Below are 15,307 nucleotides of genomic sequence, written 5' to 3'. Positions count from 1 at the left end.
AAAAGGTGCACAAGCAACATTGATGACTGCAGCCTGGAGAGGATTGTCAGGAAAAGGCCAAAAGTGTTGGGGACTTTCACAAGGCGTGGACTGAGGCTAGAGTCAGTGCATCAAGAGCCACCACACACAGACGGATCCTAGACAGGGGCTTCAAGTGCCATATTCCTCTTGTCAAGCCACTCCTGAACAACAAACAACGTCAGAAGCGTCTTACCTGGGCTAAAGAAAAACAGACCTGGTCTGTTGCTCAGTGTTCCAAAGTCCTCTTTTCTGATGAGAGCAACTTTTGCATCTCATTTGGAAACCAAGGACCCAGAGTATGGAGGAAGAATGGAGAGACACACACTGCAAGATGCTTGAAGTCCAGTGTGAAGTTTCCAGTCTGTGTTGATTTGGGGAGCCATGTCATCTGCTGGTGTTGGTCCACTGTGCTTCATTAAGTCCAGGGTCAACACAGCCGTCTACCCGGAGATTTTGGAGCACTTCATGTTTCCTTCTGCAGACGAGCTTTATGGGGATGCGGACTTCATTTCCAGCAGGACTTGGCACCTGCCCACACTGCCAAAAGCACCAACACCTGGTTCAATGACTGTGGGATTACTGTGCTTGATTGGCCAGCAAATTTGCCTGACCTGAACCCCATAGAAAATCTATGGGGCATTACCAAGAGAAAGATGAGAGACATGAGACCGAACAATGCAGAAGAGCTGAAGGCCGCTATTGAAGCATCCTGGTCTTCCATAACACCTCAGCAGTGCCACAGGCTGATAGCTTCCATACCATGCCGCATTGAGGCAGTAATTGCTGCAAAAGGGGCCCAAACCAAGTACTGAGTACATATGCATGCTTATACTTTTCAGAGGTCCGATATTGTTCTATGTACAATCCTTGTTTTATTGATTGCATGTAATATTCTAATTTTCTGAGATTGTGGATTTGGGGTTTTCATGAGCTGTAAGCCATAATCATCACAATTATGACAAATCACGGCTTGAACTATCTTGCTTTGCATGTAATGAGTCTCTCTCATAGATTAGTTTCACCTTTTAAGTTGCATTACTGAAATAAATGAACTTTTGCACGATATTCTAATTTTTCGAGTTTCACCTGTATCTATAAAGAAATGATGGCAGTTGAAAGGGGAAAAAAAATTTTGTTTAACCTACTGGGTTCAAATCAGAGAAATCTGTAGGACTGGAGCCTTTAATCACACCATCTGCAATACCATCATCTTCATTTAAGGCACTTTCTTCAAGACTTGCTGACACTTCTTCTGCCTCTGACTCGGCTGTCTTTAAACGCAGAGTTTCAACCTCCTTCATCTTCACAATGAATTTCCCAGCATCCAGAGAGAGGATTTCTGACAGTATCCTCATTATAGCATTTATAGAGTCAGCCTGGCTATGAGGAGGAATCCTTTCTTTCAAGTTCCAAACAGTACCTGTGGAACAGATTTATGAAATGTAATAAAAATGCCATAAGCAGAAAAAGTAAATCCATAGAATGCGTTTCAATAAGCTATACACATGTTTAATCCAAAGAGTAACATTTCTTTTGTCTCCTGCTACTGTCAATAGCACAGGCTCCATATTGGATTGATTAGGTTAATTGGATCCTGTCTAAATTGGCCCTTGTATATGAATGTGAGTTAGGGACCTTAGATTGTACGCTCCTTGAGGGTTAGGGACTGATGTGAATGTACAATATATTTGTAAAGCTCTGCGTAAATTGACGGCACTATATAAGTACCTGAAATAAATAAATGATTAAGTCACATGTATACAAAGAAAATAGCTTTTGTATTTACATACCAGTTTTCCACCTAGCCAACAGGTGGCGCTCTAGTTTCCTTTTAACATTGTTGGTATAGTATCCTGGCATTGCCAGCCCCCTAGAGACAGGGAGCGCCATTACAAAAAAGAAAAGTAAAAAAACTTTCCCAAGCACTCAACCCAATTGTAAAAACTCCAAACAAGTGGGTGTGTAGAAAGACAAATAATATATTAAGTAAACAACTGAAAAATAAAAACATAGCCCCAAAATGCATGTGGTTTATAACCTGGCAGACACGTACAGTAAGTGCTACTAGCCTGTGTGGTAGGTGATATGTGTATGTGTATACAAATAGCAAACAATATTGACAATGTGTACAAATGCAAGTGTGTAAAAAACCCCACACCAGATTTGTGGCCAAGAATGGAAGGAGAGATTTTTCACAGTGCTGAAACACAGATGAGCTTGCATGTATTCTGTCAATGTGAGTGGCATTCTTTTATAATTAAAAATACGTTTTTAGTACTACACTATGAGCGGCCCTTCTCATTATTTTTCGTTTAGAGCATGTATGGTTTTCACCGAGAACATTTAGAGCAATCGAGGAAGGAATCCCAGAGTGGGGAGACAGCAGGATATAGCCTGTGGGGTAAGAGTTCCCTTCAGTGGAACGAAGGGGCCAAGCCCAACCCCTGATAGACAACCCCGCACCATAATCCCCCCTCCACCACACATTACACAATGCAGTCAGGCAAGTACCATTCTCCTGGCAACTGCCAAATCTAGACACGTCCATCAGATTGCCAACAGAGAAGTATGATTAGTCATTCCAGAGAACATGTCTCTGCTGCTCTAGAGTCCAGAGGCAGCATGCTTTACACCTCTGCATTTGACGTTTTGCATTGCACTTGGTGATGTAAGGCTTGGATGCAGCTGTTCGGCCATGGAAACCCATTCCATGCAGCTCTCTACGCACTGTTGTGCTAATCTGAAGACCACATGAAGTTTGGAGGTCTTTAGCTATTGACTCTGCAAGCAGTTGCAGACTTCTGCACACTGTGCGCTTCAGCATGTGATGACCCACTCTGTCATTTTCGTGGCTGAGTTGCTATTGTTCCCAGTTGCTTCCACTTTGTTATAATACATGAACAGTTGACTGTGGAATATTTCATAACAGGGAAGTTTCATGGATGGACTTATTGCACAGGTGGCAAACTACCACTGTACCACGCCTGAATTCACTGACCACCTGAAAGCGACCTATTCTTTCACAAATATTTGTAGAAGCAGTCTGCATGCCTAGGTGCTTGAATTTATACACCTGTGGCCATGGAGGTAATTGGCACACCTCAATCCAATGATTTGGTGGGGTGTCCCAATACTTTTGTCAACATAGTGTACATACAGTGCTCAGCATAAATGAGTACAAAAATGCAACAGTGGCCTTAGATGTGTGTTTTGCAGCATTTTCTCTTTCAATATAAATCAGTACATCTGTGAATTCATGCTATCAATGAAATGCAGCTTCCTGACACCAGCAGCCCCACAGGGACGACACTTCCACCACCATGTTTCACTGTAGGCACCATGCATATATATCATCCATCCATCTATCTATCTGCATAAATGAGTACACCCCAACAGATTTACTTTACTTTTCTTTCAGAATCAACATTTTCTATGAAACACTATACTACAAAATGCTCCCACAAATGTAAGCCATTGATTGCAAACAAGATTTGTTAAAGTATTTTTCCTAACAAATTCATTCAAGATGTTGCAAAAATGAATACACCCCAATGAAAGTCTTAGGAGCAAAGCTAAATTTTAGACAACAAAACCCTAATTAACAAGAATTCAACTACAGGTGAGTCCAATTACTCATTAAGCAGGTGTCCAGCAGACAGTTGATTATAAAAAGGGCATTACTTAAAGAAAACCCCTTCCCATTTCATGCTGTCAACAATGGCACCACATAGAAGAGAAATGTCGCAAGGCCTGAGAAAAAAATAAGTTCTTTATACATGAAAGGTGAAGGCTACAAGAATATCAGCAAAGCTTTACTTATCAGTCAGTATACTGTAGCAAAAGTGAAACAAAAATTTAACAAAGATGGAAGTGCAACCATCTCACAGAGACGACCAGGCCATCCACGGAAGTTAACACCTTGACAGGAGCATTTTCTGATGAGAAGGGTGGAAGAAAATCGCCAAGCAAGTTCACTGCAGTTAGCTAGAGAAGTAGAAAGCCAAACTGGAGTGATTGTTTCCTGTGACACAACACGGCATATACTGCAGAGGAATGGCATACATGGGTGTCGTCCACGAAGGAAGCCTCTCCTGAAGTACATGCACAAAAAAACCCGCCTAGGATTTGCCAGGGACCACACTGAAAAAGAAGAAGACTACTGGGACTCTGTACTCTGGAGTGATGAGACCAAGATAAATGTTTTTGGAACTGATGGCTTCAAAACTGTATGGGATCGCAAAGGTGAAGAGTACAAAGAAAAATGCATGGTGCCTACAGTGAAACATGGTGGTGGCAGTGTTATTCTGTGGGGCTACATGAGGGCTGCTGGTGTCGGGGAACTGCATTTCATTGATGGTAACATGAATTCACAGATGTTCTGCTCTATATTGAAAAAGAAGATGTTACCATCACTCTGTGCCTTTGGTCATCGTGCACTTTTCCAACATGATAATGATCCAAAACACACATCTAAGGACACTGTTGCATTTCTGAAGAACAGGGTGAAAGTGATTCAAGTGGCCAAGTATGTCTCCTGTCTCCTGATCTGAACACAATCGAACACCTATGGGGAATTCTGAAGAGACAAGTTGAGCATCATTATCCATACAGCATCCAGGCTCTAAAAGAGGTTGTTCTTGAAAAATGGAAGACTATAGATGTTGCAATATGTCTCCAACTTGTTCATTCCATGTCTTGAAGACTTGGGGCTGTCCTTGCAAATCATGGAGGTCATACAAAATACTAGATGTAGTAGTTTTTGTTGTAGGGTGTATTAATTTTTGCATCAACTAATTTGAGAAAAACTGAAGATTTTTGCAATCCAAGTTATATTATTTACCTTTCTTTCATGTAATGAGCTAAACAAATGTTCTATAAAACTCAGTTTTGTCAAAATTTGGAAATTGTAAATATATATATATATATATATATATGGGACACCCCTCCAAAGCATTGGATTCAGGTGTTCCAATCACCTCCATGGCCACAGGTGTATAAAATCACACACCTAGGTATGTAGACTGCTTCTACAAATATTTGTGAAAGAATGGGTTGCTCTCAGGAGCTCAGTGAATTCAAGCGTGGTACCGTGATAGGTTGCCACCTGTACAAGAAGTCATCCATGAAAATTCCTAGCTACCAAATATTTCACGGTCAATTGTTAGTAGTAGTATAACAAAGTGGAAGCAACTGGACACAACAGCAACTCAGCCATAAAGTGGTAGGCCACGTAAAATTACAGTCAGCGCATGCTGAAGCGCACGGTGCACAGAAGCCAAAATCCATAGCTAAAGACCTCCAAACTTCATGTGGCCTTCAGATTAGCACAACAACAATGCGTAGAGAGTTTCATGGAATTGGTTTCCATGGCCAAGCAGCTGCATCCAAGCCTTACATCACCTAGTGCAATGCAACGCGTCGGATGCAGTGGTGTAAAGCATGCCACCACTGGACTCCAGAGCAGTGTAGACCTGTTCTCTGGGGTAAATCATCAGCTTCTCTATCTGGCAATCCGATGGACATGTCTGGGTTTGGCAGTTTCTAGGAGAACGGTACTTGCCTGACTGCACTGAGCCAAGTGTAAAGTTTGGTGGTGGGGGGATTATGTTGTGGGGTTGTTTTTCAAGGTTTGGGCTTGCCTAACCCATCAGAAGGCGAAAAAAAAATCCAACATTGTTCCATTGCAAACATTTCTCTTCACTTCCTGTTCTTAAACAGAAAGCGAGAGGAACTCCTTCCAAACTGGGGGAATCCTTAGTTGTCGCCAGAGTCATGAGAAAGTATCCAGATTAGAAGATTTTCCCATCATTCCTTTTCTAGTGACAAACCCAAAATTTGTGATTTTCTTTAAAGTGGCTCTAAAGGCAGGTGGTTTTTACCTTCATGCATTAACCTTCTATGCACGGTAAAGGTAAAAAAAAAAAACCTTCTGAGGAGCCAGGAGCACCACTGCGGGGATCCGAGAAGAGGAGCATCGGGGCTGCTCTGTGCAAAACCACTGCACAGAGCAGGTAAGTATGACATGTTTGTTTTTATTTAAACGTAAACCTTTAATACTACTTTAACTTTCACCGGAGATGTGCAATTTATATTGCCTGACGCCTGGAACTACATGTGCCGGGCAGGTTGTTTCCTTTTAACATTTAGCCCTGTTGTGAGGAAGCAGCAGGGCTTGCTTGACAGGTGAAAGCATCAGGCGTCCGTGCTGCCACCCGATTGCTTCCACACACTACGCTAAAGTGCCCCCCCCCCCCTCTTCACCCGTGCACACACCTCCTTCAGCTCTGTATGCCAGGCTCCGCTTTCCCATCTGCGGGCACGGAACCAGTGAAGTGGCGTGCCGGCTGGTAGAGGGGAGGGACGAGAGCGTCTGCTCTCCTCCCCTCTTGTTCTGACCTTGAGGTGACGTGAATGACGTCACTTCTGGGGCCCGTTGACAGTTTTTCCAGTCAAAGAAATCAGGTGTGGTGCATCACATTCAATGGAGCACAGGAGAGACATACAGGGTCTTTTAGACCCTGGATGTCTCAGAGAACCTGTCACTAAAAGATCATCATATAGAGGACTTTCTGTCCCTATGTAATGGAAAAAAAAAGTTAAGTAAAAAAAAAAATTGTTTAAATTATAAAAAAAAATAAAAAAAGTAACACCCAAAACACATAACCCCTGCTCCACTAAAAAAAATTTGAGGACCCCACATACAAACACACGTCAGGGCACCTATGCGTGAAAACATCAATTGCGATAAACATTACATATCGCTGTGCAAGCCAGAATGAGAGCAATAATTCTAGCTTTAGACCTACTCCACAATGCTAAACTGATGACCTAGAGGTGGCTTTAAAAGTGTTGACTAAGGTTTAAGGTTTGACATGATGGGTATCTATTTACTTGGTGTAACTTCATCGTTTATATTTTACCAAAAATTGGGTAATTTATTGCCTTCTTGTGCCCTAAAATTAACTTAAGTGTGTTTTTTTTACAGAAATTTTGTGTTTCCTAGACCTTTGCAGTATTACCATGTGACAAAAAATATTTGAACTACCACTATTTTATTTATTTTATCTAGGGTTTCAGCTTTCAGAAAATATACAATGTTTTCTGGGCTTTATGTAATCTTCAAAAGTAGTTTGCAGTAGTCTGCAAAAAAACACAAAAGGGTTCTTCCAGCAAAAGGGATAAAGGATGAGTTCACCTTTGGGAACACGTTACATGTTCCACCCACTTTTAGGATGGAACATGTAACATGTTCCTGCTCCTGCAGCAGCTCAGCTATCCAAGCCCTCTGTGTGACAGCAGTAAGGGTAGAAGTTCCTTGCACCTGGCTGTCACTTTTTGAAAATCAACTACAAGTACTGACATCCTTTGCGACTGTCGACTTGTAGTTCTCAAACTACCACGGCTGCTGTTCCGTGCTCTGGTAGTTCACTGTTTCTTCCTGTCAGTGTGAAACTGCTTGCCCGCATGAGGTGCGGAAAGACAGATTATACTGACAGTCTGCAGGAGTCCTGCAGTACACCCACGATCTGCTGATCGCTGGTGCAATGCCGTTCAGGCTCCTGAAAGAAAAAAAAAAATTTAAATTCACATTTTTTTTTACCTGCAAAAAAATGTGCATTTATTAATTTTTTTAAAAGGTGAACTTATCCTTCAAAAGAGTGGACACCAGAGCATGATTTGGCTGCTCAGCATGCGCTTGTACTGAGTACCCAAGTGCTTCCAGTGCGAGAGTAACCTGAAGGAATAATTTTTCTTCATTGGGGTCAGCGCCTCATTTACTCATTCAGCAGATGAGCTTCTGCGAGCATTAGGAAAGCCTGACACTCCCCTTTCTTGATGAGCACCCAATCGGTTCTCGTCCCATTGCAAGGTGTCTCCCCTCCCTGCTAGTCCCCGAGTGCGGTGACGGAGAAAGGCAGGGAGGTAAGTAGAAGATAAACAGCGCAATGTTAAAAATATTAAAAGTCGCCATAAAGCCCCTTTCGTTTTTGAAAGCCCCATTCTTAATAGCATCTCAGATTTAAATATGGCTTTGGTTAAAACTATTTTTTTTTCTATCGAGTAGATTATCATGAGGGACAAGTACATTGGAACCCCGATTTAGTACCTTGGACAAGTAGTTTTCCACACCTGTTTTTCTCTTGTTGATAACAGTATACAAGACAAATAAAGAGGCTGAATTTCCCTCATGGGAGCACATATAGCAATAAAAGCTTAAAAAGGTGTTCTAACCCCTCTCCATTTTCTCTAAAAAAAAAAAAAAAAATTGTATTTACAGAATGTTGAATGTTGTGGTTCAGTAACCAGATTGGTTTTCCTTTGTGAATCTCTGATAAAATCAAGGATTTACCATCTGAAAAGACCAACTGTAAAGAAAGCTTGTTGCAGCTAGATTGCCTCACACTGGCCTGCATAGTACATTCTTCCTGTGCTTTATTTACTTGGACAAGGAGCCAGCACATGTGATGTCAAGCATATGGAGGAAAGACAGCATTTAGGGATCATGAGTACTAGAAACATTACAGAGGCCCGATTTTCCACTGAAGAGTGGGAAATCCAGATGTTTGTCTAACAGAAGCAGAACAGTCTACATCTAACAGATGCATGGGCAAATTCAGTCATAATGCAGCTTTAGTAAATGGGGACAAAGATTTGATGGGCATCTTACAGCAAACAATCGTCGAACCAATTACTGCTTGATACATATAAAGTACCTATCAGTCTTTTCATAATACAGCTTAAGCAACTTAAAAGGATAAGTTCACCTTTGGGAACATTGACGGCGCTATACAAGTACCTGAAATAAATAAACATTGAACATGTTCTCGCTCCTGCAGCTGCTTCCCAATCCCCTCACTCCCTGTGACAGCAGGCAAGGGATTTTCTTCCTGTACCTGCTGTCACTATTTGAAAAGAGCGTGGCCATGCAAGGCTCTGCCCACACGGCTGCATCATTTAATGAATGAATGAACTACAAGTACCGATAGCCTTTGCGGCTGTCACCTTGTAGTTTTCAATGAGCGCTTTAGGTAGATCATGGATGCTTCCTGCCTCCTGTGTGTAACTGCCTGCTCAGAAGTGTGTATTGGGAGAAAAACTCTAGCGTGTAGCCCCTTAAAACCACATCTGCCACATCCAAGAATTTTAGATGGTGTCTCATAGTAAACAAAGGCTAACAAAAGTTACCCCCATTTGGAAGACTTGGAATTCCAAAAATTTTTGGTGGAATGGTGGCTATAATTCAGTCTGAGCTTTGAGTTTGAGGGCGAAATTAATGAAAAATACTTTTCCTTGCCTTCAGCGAGGGGCAAGCTTTTCAAGACTGAGCCCATGGCTTCTTTGGCCAAGGAAGACAGGTACTCCTGTCATCTCTGGCATTCCTGATGAGACCCTAAGCAGTTTAAGTGCAGGTTCTGCAGTCCAGGGCCTTGCAGCTGCTTATCAATAGGGTGCTAAAAGGAAGGCGTATCCTGTGCTAGGATGGTAGATACTTTGTTAATGTGGGACACATTAAAAAGACCCCTTCAAATGGAAAAAGAGCTGTTAAGCACTTGGGGGAGGGGGGTAATGTGTGTCCAGTTTACACGAAGAGACTGAAAACAGTAGGTGCGCTAGGAAGAGCTTGGTGGTCTTAGGAGTTCTAAAAGGATCCCAGACTGGTGATAGTGCTGGTAGAGGAGACAGGCTTATCCTCTATATTCAAAGTGGTAAAAACCAAAACAATACAATAACAGCCAAAAGAGTCTCTGTGTTTGGTATGCTTCTCAGAAGCAGGTTCATCCATCAATAACTGGAGAGACTCAAAGTCTCAGTGGCTGATGACCCTGAGCCCATGGGCAGACCAGTTAGAGAATCTGCAAGGGAAGGTGCAGGAGCATGGATGGGGCCTCTGCAGTCATGAAACCTATTCACTATTTGGCCCATAAAGTCCTGCATGAATGCAGTGAAGTCCACACTGGATATAGCAAAGAGGCAGCGGTGCCTAAAATGCTAGAGAAGGCTACAAAGATGGCATAGGCTCTAGGAACAGGGTCAAGAAGATTTCAGGCTGGCAGGATACAAGAAAAGGCTTCATAGGGGCAGCAGCATGAAGGTGCTTCTTCAATGCAGAATGGCAGTAAAAAAAGCACGCATCAAACTCCACCCAATAGGTGGCAACGTCAGTGCTCAATCCCTTGAACCCTTCCATTGTAATTCAATGGCAGTAGGAAATTTACGAGGCACCCAAGAGTGCAAATAATGAGACTGTTCCTAATGCTCAGCCTGAACTGCCTACTCAGTGAAAATTCAGAGACAGGGCAAGAGCTGAGGCAATGCCAATGGATCTGTATAGTGCTACGTAATTAACTTTTACCTGTACCAAGTCTGGAAAGCAACACAAGCAGTGCCCAGTGCAAGCCGATCATATTCCAGGATATCCCTGCTATGTCCAGTCCAGTGGGGTCAGGGTACAGCACTCCAAAATCAAGGCCGATCCAGACAGCTGCCAAACAGTCAAGACCAAGCAACAACGCAGCGAAAGTATTTGGAAAAAAACTAGCAAAAAATGGGTAACCTTTTCCCAGAAGAACTTTAGAAAATAAGTTGGACACTAGAAAAATCACAAAGACATGCAGCGAGCAGGAGTTACCCTTTCATAGTGACAGTCCAATCAGGCCTGCCTGTCAGTTTTTCAGGAGGACCCGATTGGACCATCCATAGCATTCTATGGAGCAGCAGGTGTCAGCAGACATGTGTCCATTGACACCCTCCAGCATCTGAGCCGATCCCGTATGCTAAAAACAGATGGATGGGGATCCGTTACTCATCCGTCTGGCGGATCTGATGATGGTCGGATGGAAACGAACAGGCGGTTCCTTTCCATCCGAACACACCATAGAAAACAGCAGGCTGTGTCTGTTCTGCATTAGTGCAGCAGACATAAACTTGTCATCTGCTTGCTCAGCGGCGATCAGCAGAGAGATTCCTTGCTGAGCAAGTGGATCCGCTAAAAGGGGCCTAAAAATACAGTATATAGGGTGTATAAGAATTTCTAATATGACGTGTGACTGTAGTAATGTGAAACTTCAGGGGACCATTTCTCTGCAACAGAAAATTTGAGCAGCATGGGCAGCAGGAAAAACAAGTATGTATACCATTCTTTTATGTATGTAGGTATGTGTTTAAATCAGTGTTTTTCAACCTTTTTTCCAGCCGGGGCACCCTTGAAAAGTATTTTCAAGTCCTGAGGCAACCCAGTATAAAGCTTGGTTCACATCACAGCGAATCGTGGAATGATTGAAAAATCATGCACGTTCCTAACATGCAGACAAACGCATTGTTCTTTAGCAGACATGCATGCAGGGGTGTCATTAATTCTTAATGTTAGCCCCATGCATTGGCAAACATGGTGAGTTTTCAGAGTGATTTAAAGGGTCAGGGAATTCTTTTCCTGTGTTTCTGTGGGACAACTCATTGAAAAGAATGTGCTGCCCTACAGACAGCCACACAGATGTGAACCAAGGGCTTGATCACATGTAAGGTTGGAGAGTGGTAAAACCACACACTTCAGCTGCATTTTTACCATTCCCAACTACTCCCCCTTTGTAGAGGCAGCTGCTGGGAGTGTACACAGGCTGTGGCTCCGACTGTAAATCTACCCCTAGGTGAATGGGGCTGTGCTGCAACCGTGCTGCAATGGTGTGGGGATGCTGCATTTAGGGGTTAAAACAGGCAGTGAGTAGGCAACATATTGCCTCTCCAGTGCCTGTCAAATGCCTCTGAAAAGTGATTTGAGCATAGATTGCTTTTCAGAGGAGTATTATATACAAGCCCTAAAAAAAAACCAGTTCTGATCATACAGGAACATGGGGGTCAGGATTAAAAATAATGTACATACATGAGCATATAAACACGCATGTACGTACACACACACATATATTTTTTTTTTTTACACACACACACACCCCCTTTTAAAAATCGGCAGTACTGTACCTTTTTTCTTCCTGCCGGTAACTGCACTATAGGGGCGGCAGAGAGCAGAGCAAACACTCACAAGACAGCTCTCTATGGCTTTCACTTTCCTAGGTGTAATTACAGTCAGTGCCAATTTACAGTTTAGCTGGGGAACATGGAACTCGGTCTCACGTGACGGCCGCGGCACCCCAATTAAAGGCTGGTTTAGATTAAAAAATATAATGTGATGCGGTTCCAAACAAATGGGCCAATGGTGGCATAGGGAGTTGTATATAAAATTACAGAACCAGACAAATAAGGAAGTTACGCTTAGGGATCCAATTCTAGATGCTAACCAAAACAATCAGATTCTAGATGTAATTTTTCTGATGATTATTAATAATAAACACCTGACTTCATTATTTTCTTACTCTAATTCAGTTCCAACCTGTGGCAGATAAGCAATTTTTAGAACCTGAAGTGGTCATCTGTTTACCTGCAACCAAAGTTTTTAAAAGCTGCATCTCCATTGTAATTGCAGTGTTTCCAAGAACATTTTCCAATATCTGCAGGGAAGCAGCATCCAAGGAGGCCAACAAGTCGGAGTTGTCTTCGGTGACTGTCTGTAGACAGTAAGCTGTCAATACAAAGCAAAATATTGTGCAATTTTTCCTTTTCAGATGAAGAAATTTAACTATAAAAAAATAAATAAATAAAATAAAAGGATGCTACCTGCAGAAATTGCTAGCTCCATGTTTGTTGGGAACTTGCTTAAGCACTGGATAACAATGTCTACACAATTTTCCTTATTAAAGACAGATAAGGCTTTACTGTTGCTTTCACTATAGGGATACAAGAGTGAGAAAACAGTTACATCAAAAAGAACCATAAAAGAATATAATATTGCTTATCTTCAAGTAAATATGTTAACAATATTTATAGGCAGGCATTCCTAAAAACACTTCAAATGTATCTAAACACACACATATATATATATATATATATATATATATATATATATATATATTTATATATATTTTTTTTTTTTTTTAATTTATTTTAAATAACAAAAATGTCATACTTATCTTTTGTGTGCAGTGATTTTGCACAGAGGAGCCCCAATCCTCCTCTTCTTGGGTCCCTCCGAGCTCCCCTGCTTGCAAAAGGAACTGAACAGGTTCCCCCATCCACACATTTGAGATTGAAAGGGTACTCCTCCCCTCCCCACTGAATTCCTGCTTGGTTGATCAAAGCAAAGTCTTACAAGCCAGTTCATAAGATAGATCATGAACAGGAACGGCCATGGATCGAAACTATATGGACGGTACATGGATCGAAATTCGGATGGTTCCTGCTGAACTGACTGAATTTCAAACTATGCCAACTTAGGCCTATATGCAATACAAAGGAGCCTATATAAACCTCTTTCCCTCCCACACTTGCATTTCTTCAAATAGTTCAACGCCTGGGGGGGTGAGGAATGATCAGTGATCAGCTATATGTATTTAAAGAGAAGACATCCAAACAAAGATTATTCTTATTGTTCTCTATGAACTAATGCACACTGAATATGCCTGTTACAATTATTAATTAAGGACATTACAACAAAATGCACAAACTGGAAGAGTTCAAGCAGTAATATTCATACATTAGAGTGGCCAATTTTCAGGCAATTAGGCTGACAGTAGTTGTACAGTGTTAAGAGAGAAAAAAGGGAAGTACCACCTACGTGTATTATATTACACCATTTACATGTATTATATTACACCATTTATTAGCATGAGGTTAAAAAAAGTGAAGGTATCGCTCCACAAACATATCAGTATTGGCAGCTCATCCCCATCCTGGACAACCGCCGCCACAATCCAAAGCTGTAGATGGTTGTTGGGGCAAGGACACCCTTTGTACACGAGAAAGTCCTCCCCAACAAGCGTGGAATTCATGGGCGGACATTACATTACTAGAGATAGGGAGACTGGGAAGATGACAGACTACATGCTCGAAGCCCACTGCTGCTTCTAGAGGCCTGTAGAAGGAGCAGTGGTTTCCAAGTGTGTAGCCCATCATCTTCCCGGCCTCCCTCGCCATGGTGATGTCACTTTCGCCCGTGCGTTTCATGCTGGTTGAGGAGGACTTCCTAGTGTGCACAGGGCGTCCTCGCCCCCAACACTACCATCTACAGCTTTTTACAGACTTTGGAATTGATTTACTAAAGGCAAATAGGCTGCGCACATGGAAGTGCACTGAAAGTGCAGTTGCTCTAGATCTGGAGGGGACATGCAAAGAAAAAAACAAAACAAAAAACATATAAAGAAACAGCACATGCAGTGTACAGTATATTTACCTTTAGTAAATCAACCCCATTCGGTTTTAGAAATTTTTGGAGTGTTGGACAATGGCTAGGCACTGATTTTCTGTATGCCAGAATTCCTCCATCTAGTTAAGCATACAGTGTTACAGCTGAGCACAAAATACAGTATTTTCTGGTGTATAAGACTACTTTTTATACTTAAAAATATACCCCAAAAATTGGGGGTCGTCTTATACGCGGGGTATAAAATGTGAACCTTGAGTTTGTTTGGGTCAGGCTGGCTGGTTGTGTGGTAATACTGTACATACAGTATACTGTGCTGAGCCAAGCTGGCTCAAAACAAATGTCCCTATGACAGATTAATCTGTCAGCCCGCTGGATGTGTGGTATATACAGTATACTGCGCTGAGCCAAGGGTTTTCAAAACGTACCGGTACGTCCCTACTGTAATCAGCCCGCTGGATGCGTGTATGTACGGTAGCTGCGGCTACATACAGTATACACTGGGCCAATCATGGCAAATGATGTATTCTACTAAAGAATACAAAGCCTGCCAGAGAGGTGGGCTGATGATGTCACAACCTCAGCCAATCCGAGCAGGCTTTGTACATTTAAAATATTTTTCAGGTAAATATGAAATATTTTAGTGACTTATCCTCCTGCATAAGTACTAATTGGGTCATGCAACGAGGATTAACAAATTAAGCTGACAGGGAGCCAAAATAAATACATAAAATCACTGGTTCCTAAAGGAAACTCCCTTGCTTTTTTCCCCCTCCACAAAAAGACAGAATGCTCAGTCCATACAGTGCATCTCTATAATAAATAGAATTCCTAGGCTGCTGGTCATTTTATGTCAGCAATCCTTCCTTCCTAGCTATGGCTGCAGCATGAAAGTAAAAACTTCAACTTTACACAAAATCCCCCCAGACCCCAGCTGTCCTCTTTTTCCCCCAGTCTAGTCCCCAGCAGATCCTTACACACCTAAACAGTTGCTGCCTCCCTCACTGTCTGCAGTTCAGCTGCTAAATATCTAATGCA

General features: G+C 42.1%; 1 protein-coding gene across 1 annotated transcript in view; it reads right to left on the bottom strand.

The window, feature by feature from the left end:
* Nucleotides 1-15,307, bottom strand: part of HEATR3 (HEAT repeat containing 3) — a 68,909-nt gene that overhangs the window by 35,017 nt on the left and 18,585 nt on the right. Inside the window, exons 5-7 of the mRNA XM_089689478.1 lie at nucleotides 12,688-12,797; nucleotides 12,452-12,592; nucleotides 1,167-1,441 (exon numbers count right to left, since the gene is read on the bottom strand). Of these exons, the coding sequence (XP_089545604.1) occupies nucleotides 1,167-1,441; nucleotides 12,452-12,592; nucleotides 12,688-12,797 (526 nt within the window). The remainder of the gene's footprint in view (nucleotides 1-1,166; nucleotides 1,442-12,451; nucleotides 12,593-12,687; nucleotides 12,798-15,307) is intronic.

Source organism: Staurois parvus, unplaced genomic scaffold, assembly GCF_062004578.1.
Source record: "Staurois parvus isolate SC_StPar_1 unplaced genomic scaffold, SC_StPar_1.0 ptg000476l, whole genome shotgun sequence".
Classification (NCBI taxonomy): Eukaryota; Metazoa; Chordata; class Amphibia; order Anura; family Ranidae; genus Staurois; species Staurois parvus.
Note: the sequence above shows the minus strand (reverse complement) of the source record. Positions and strands in the feature narration are given on the sequence as shown.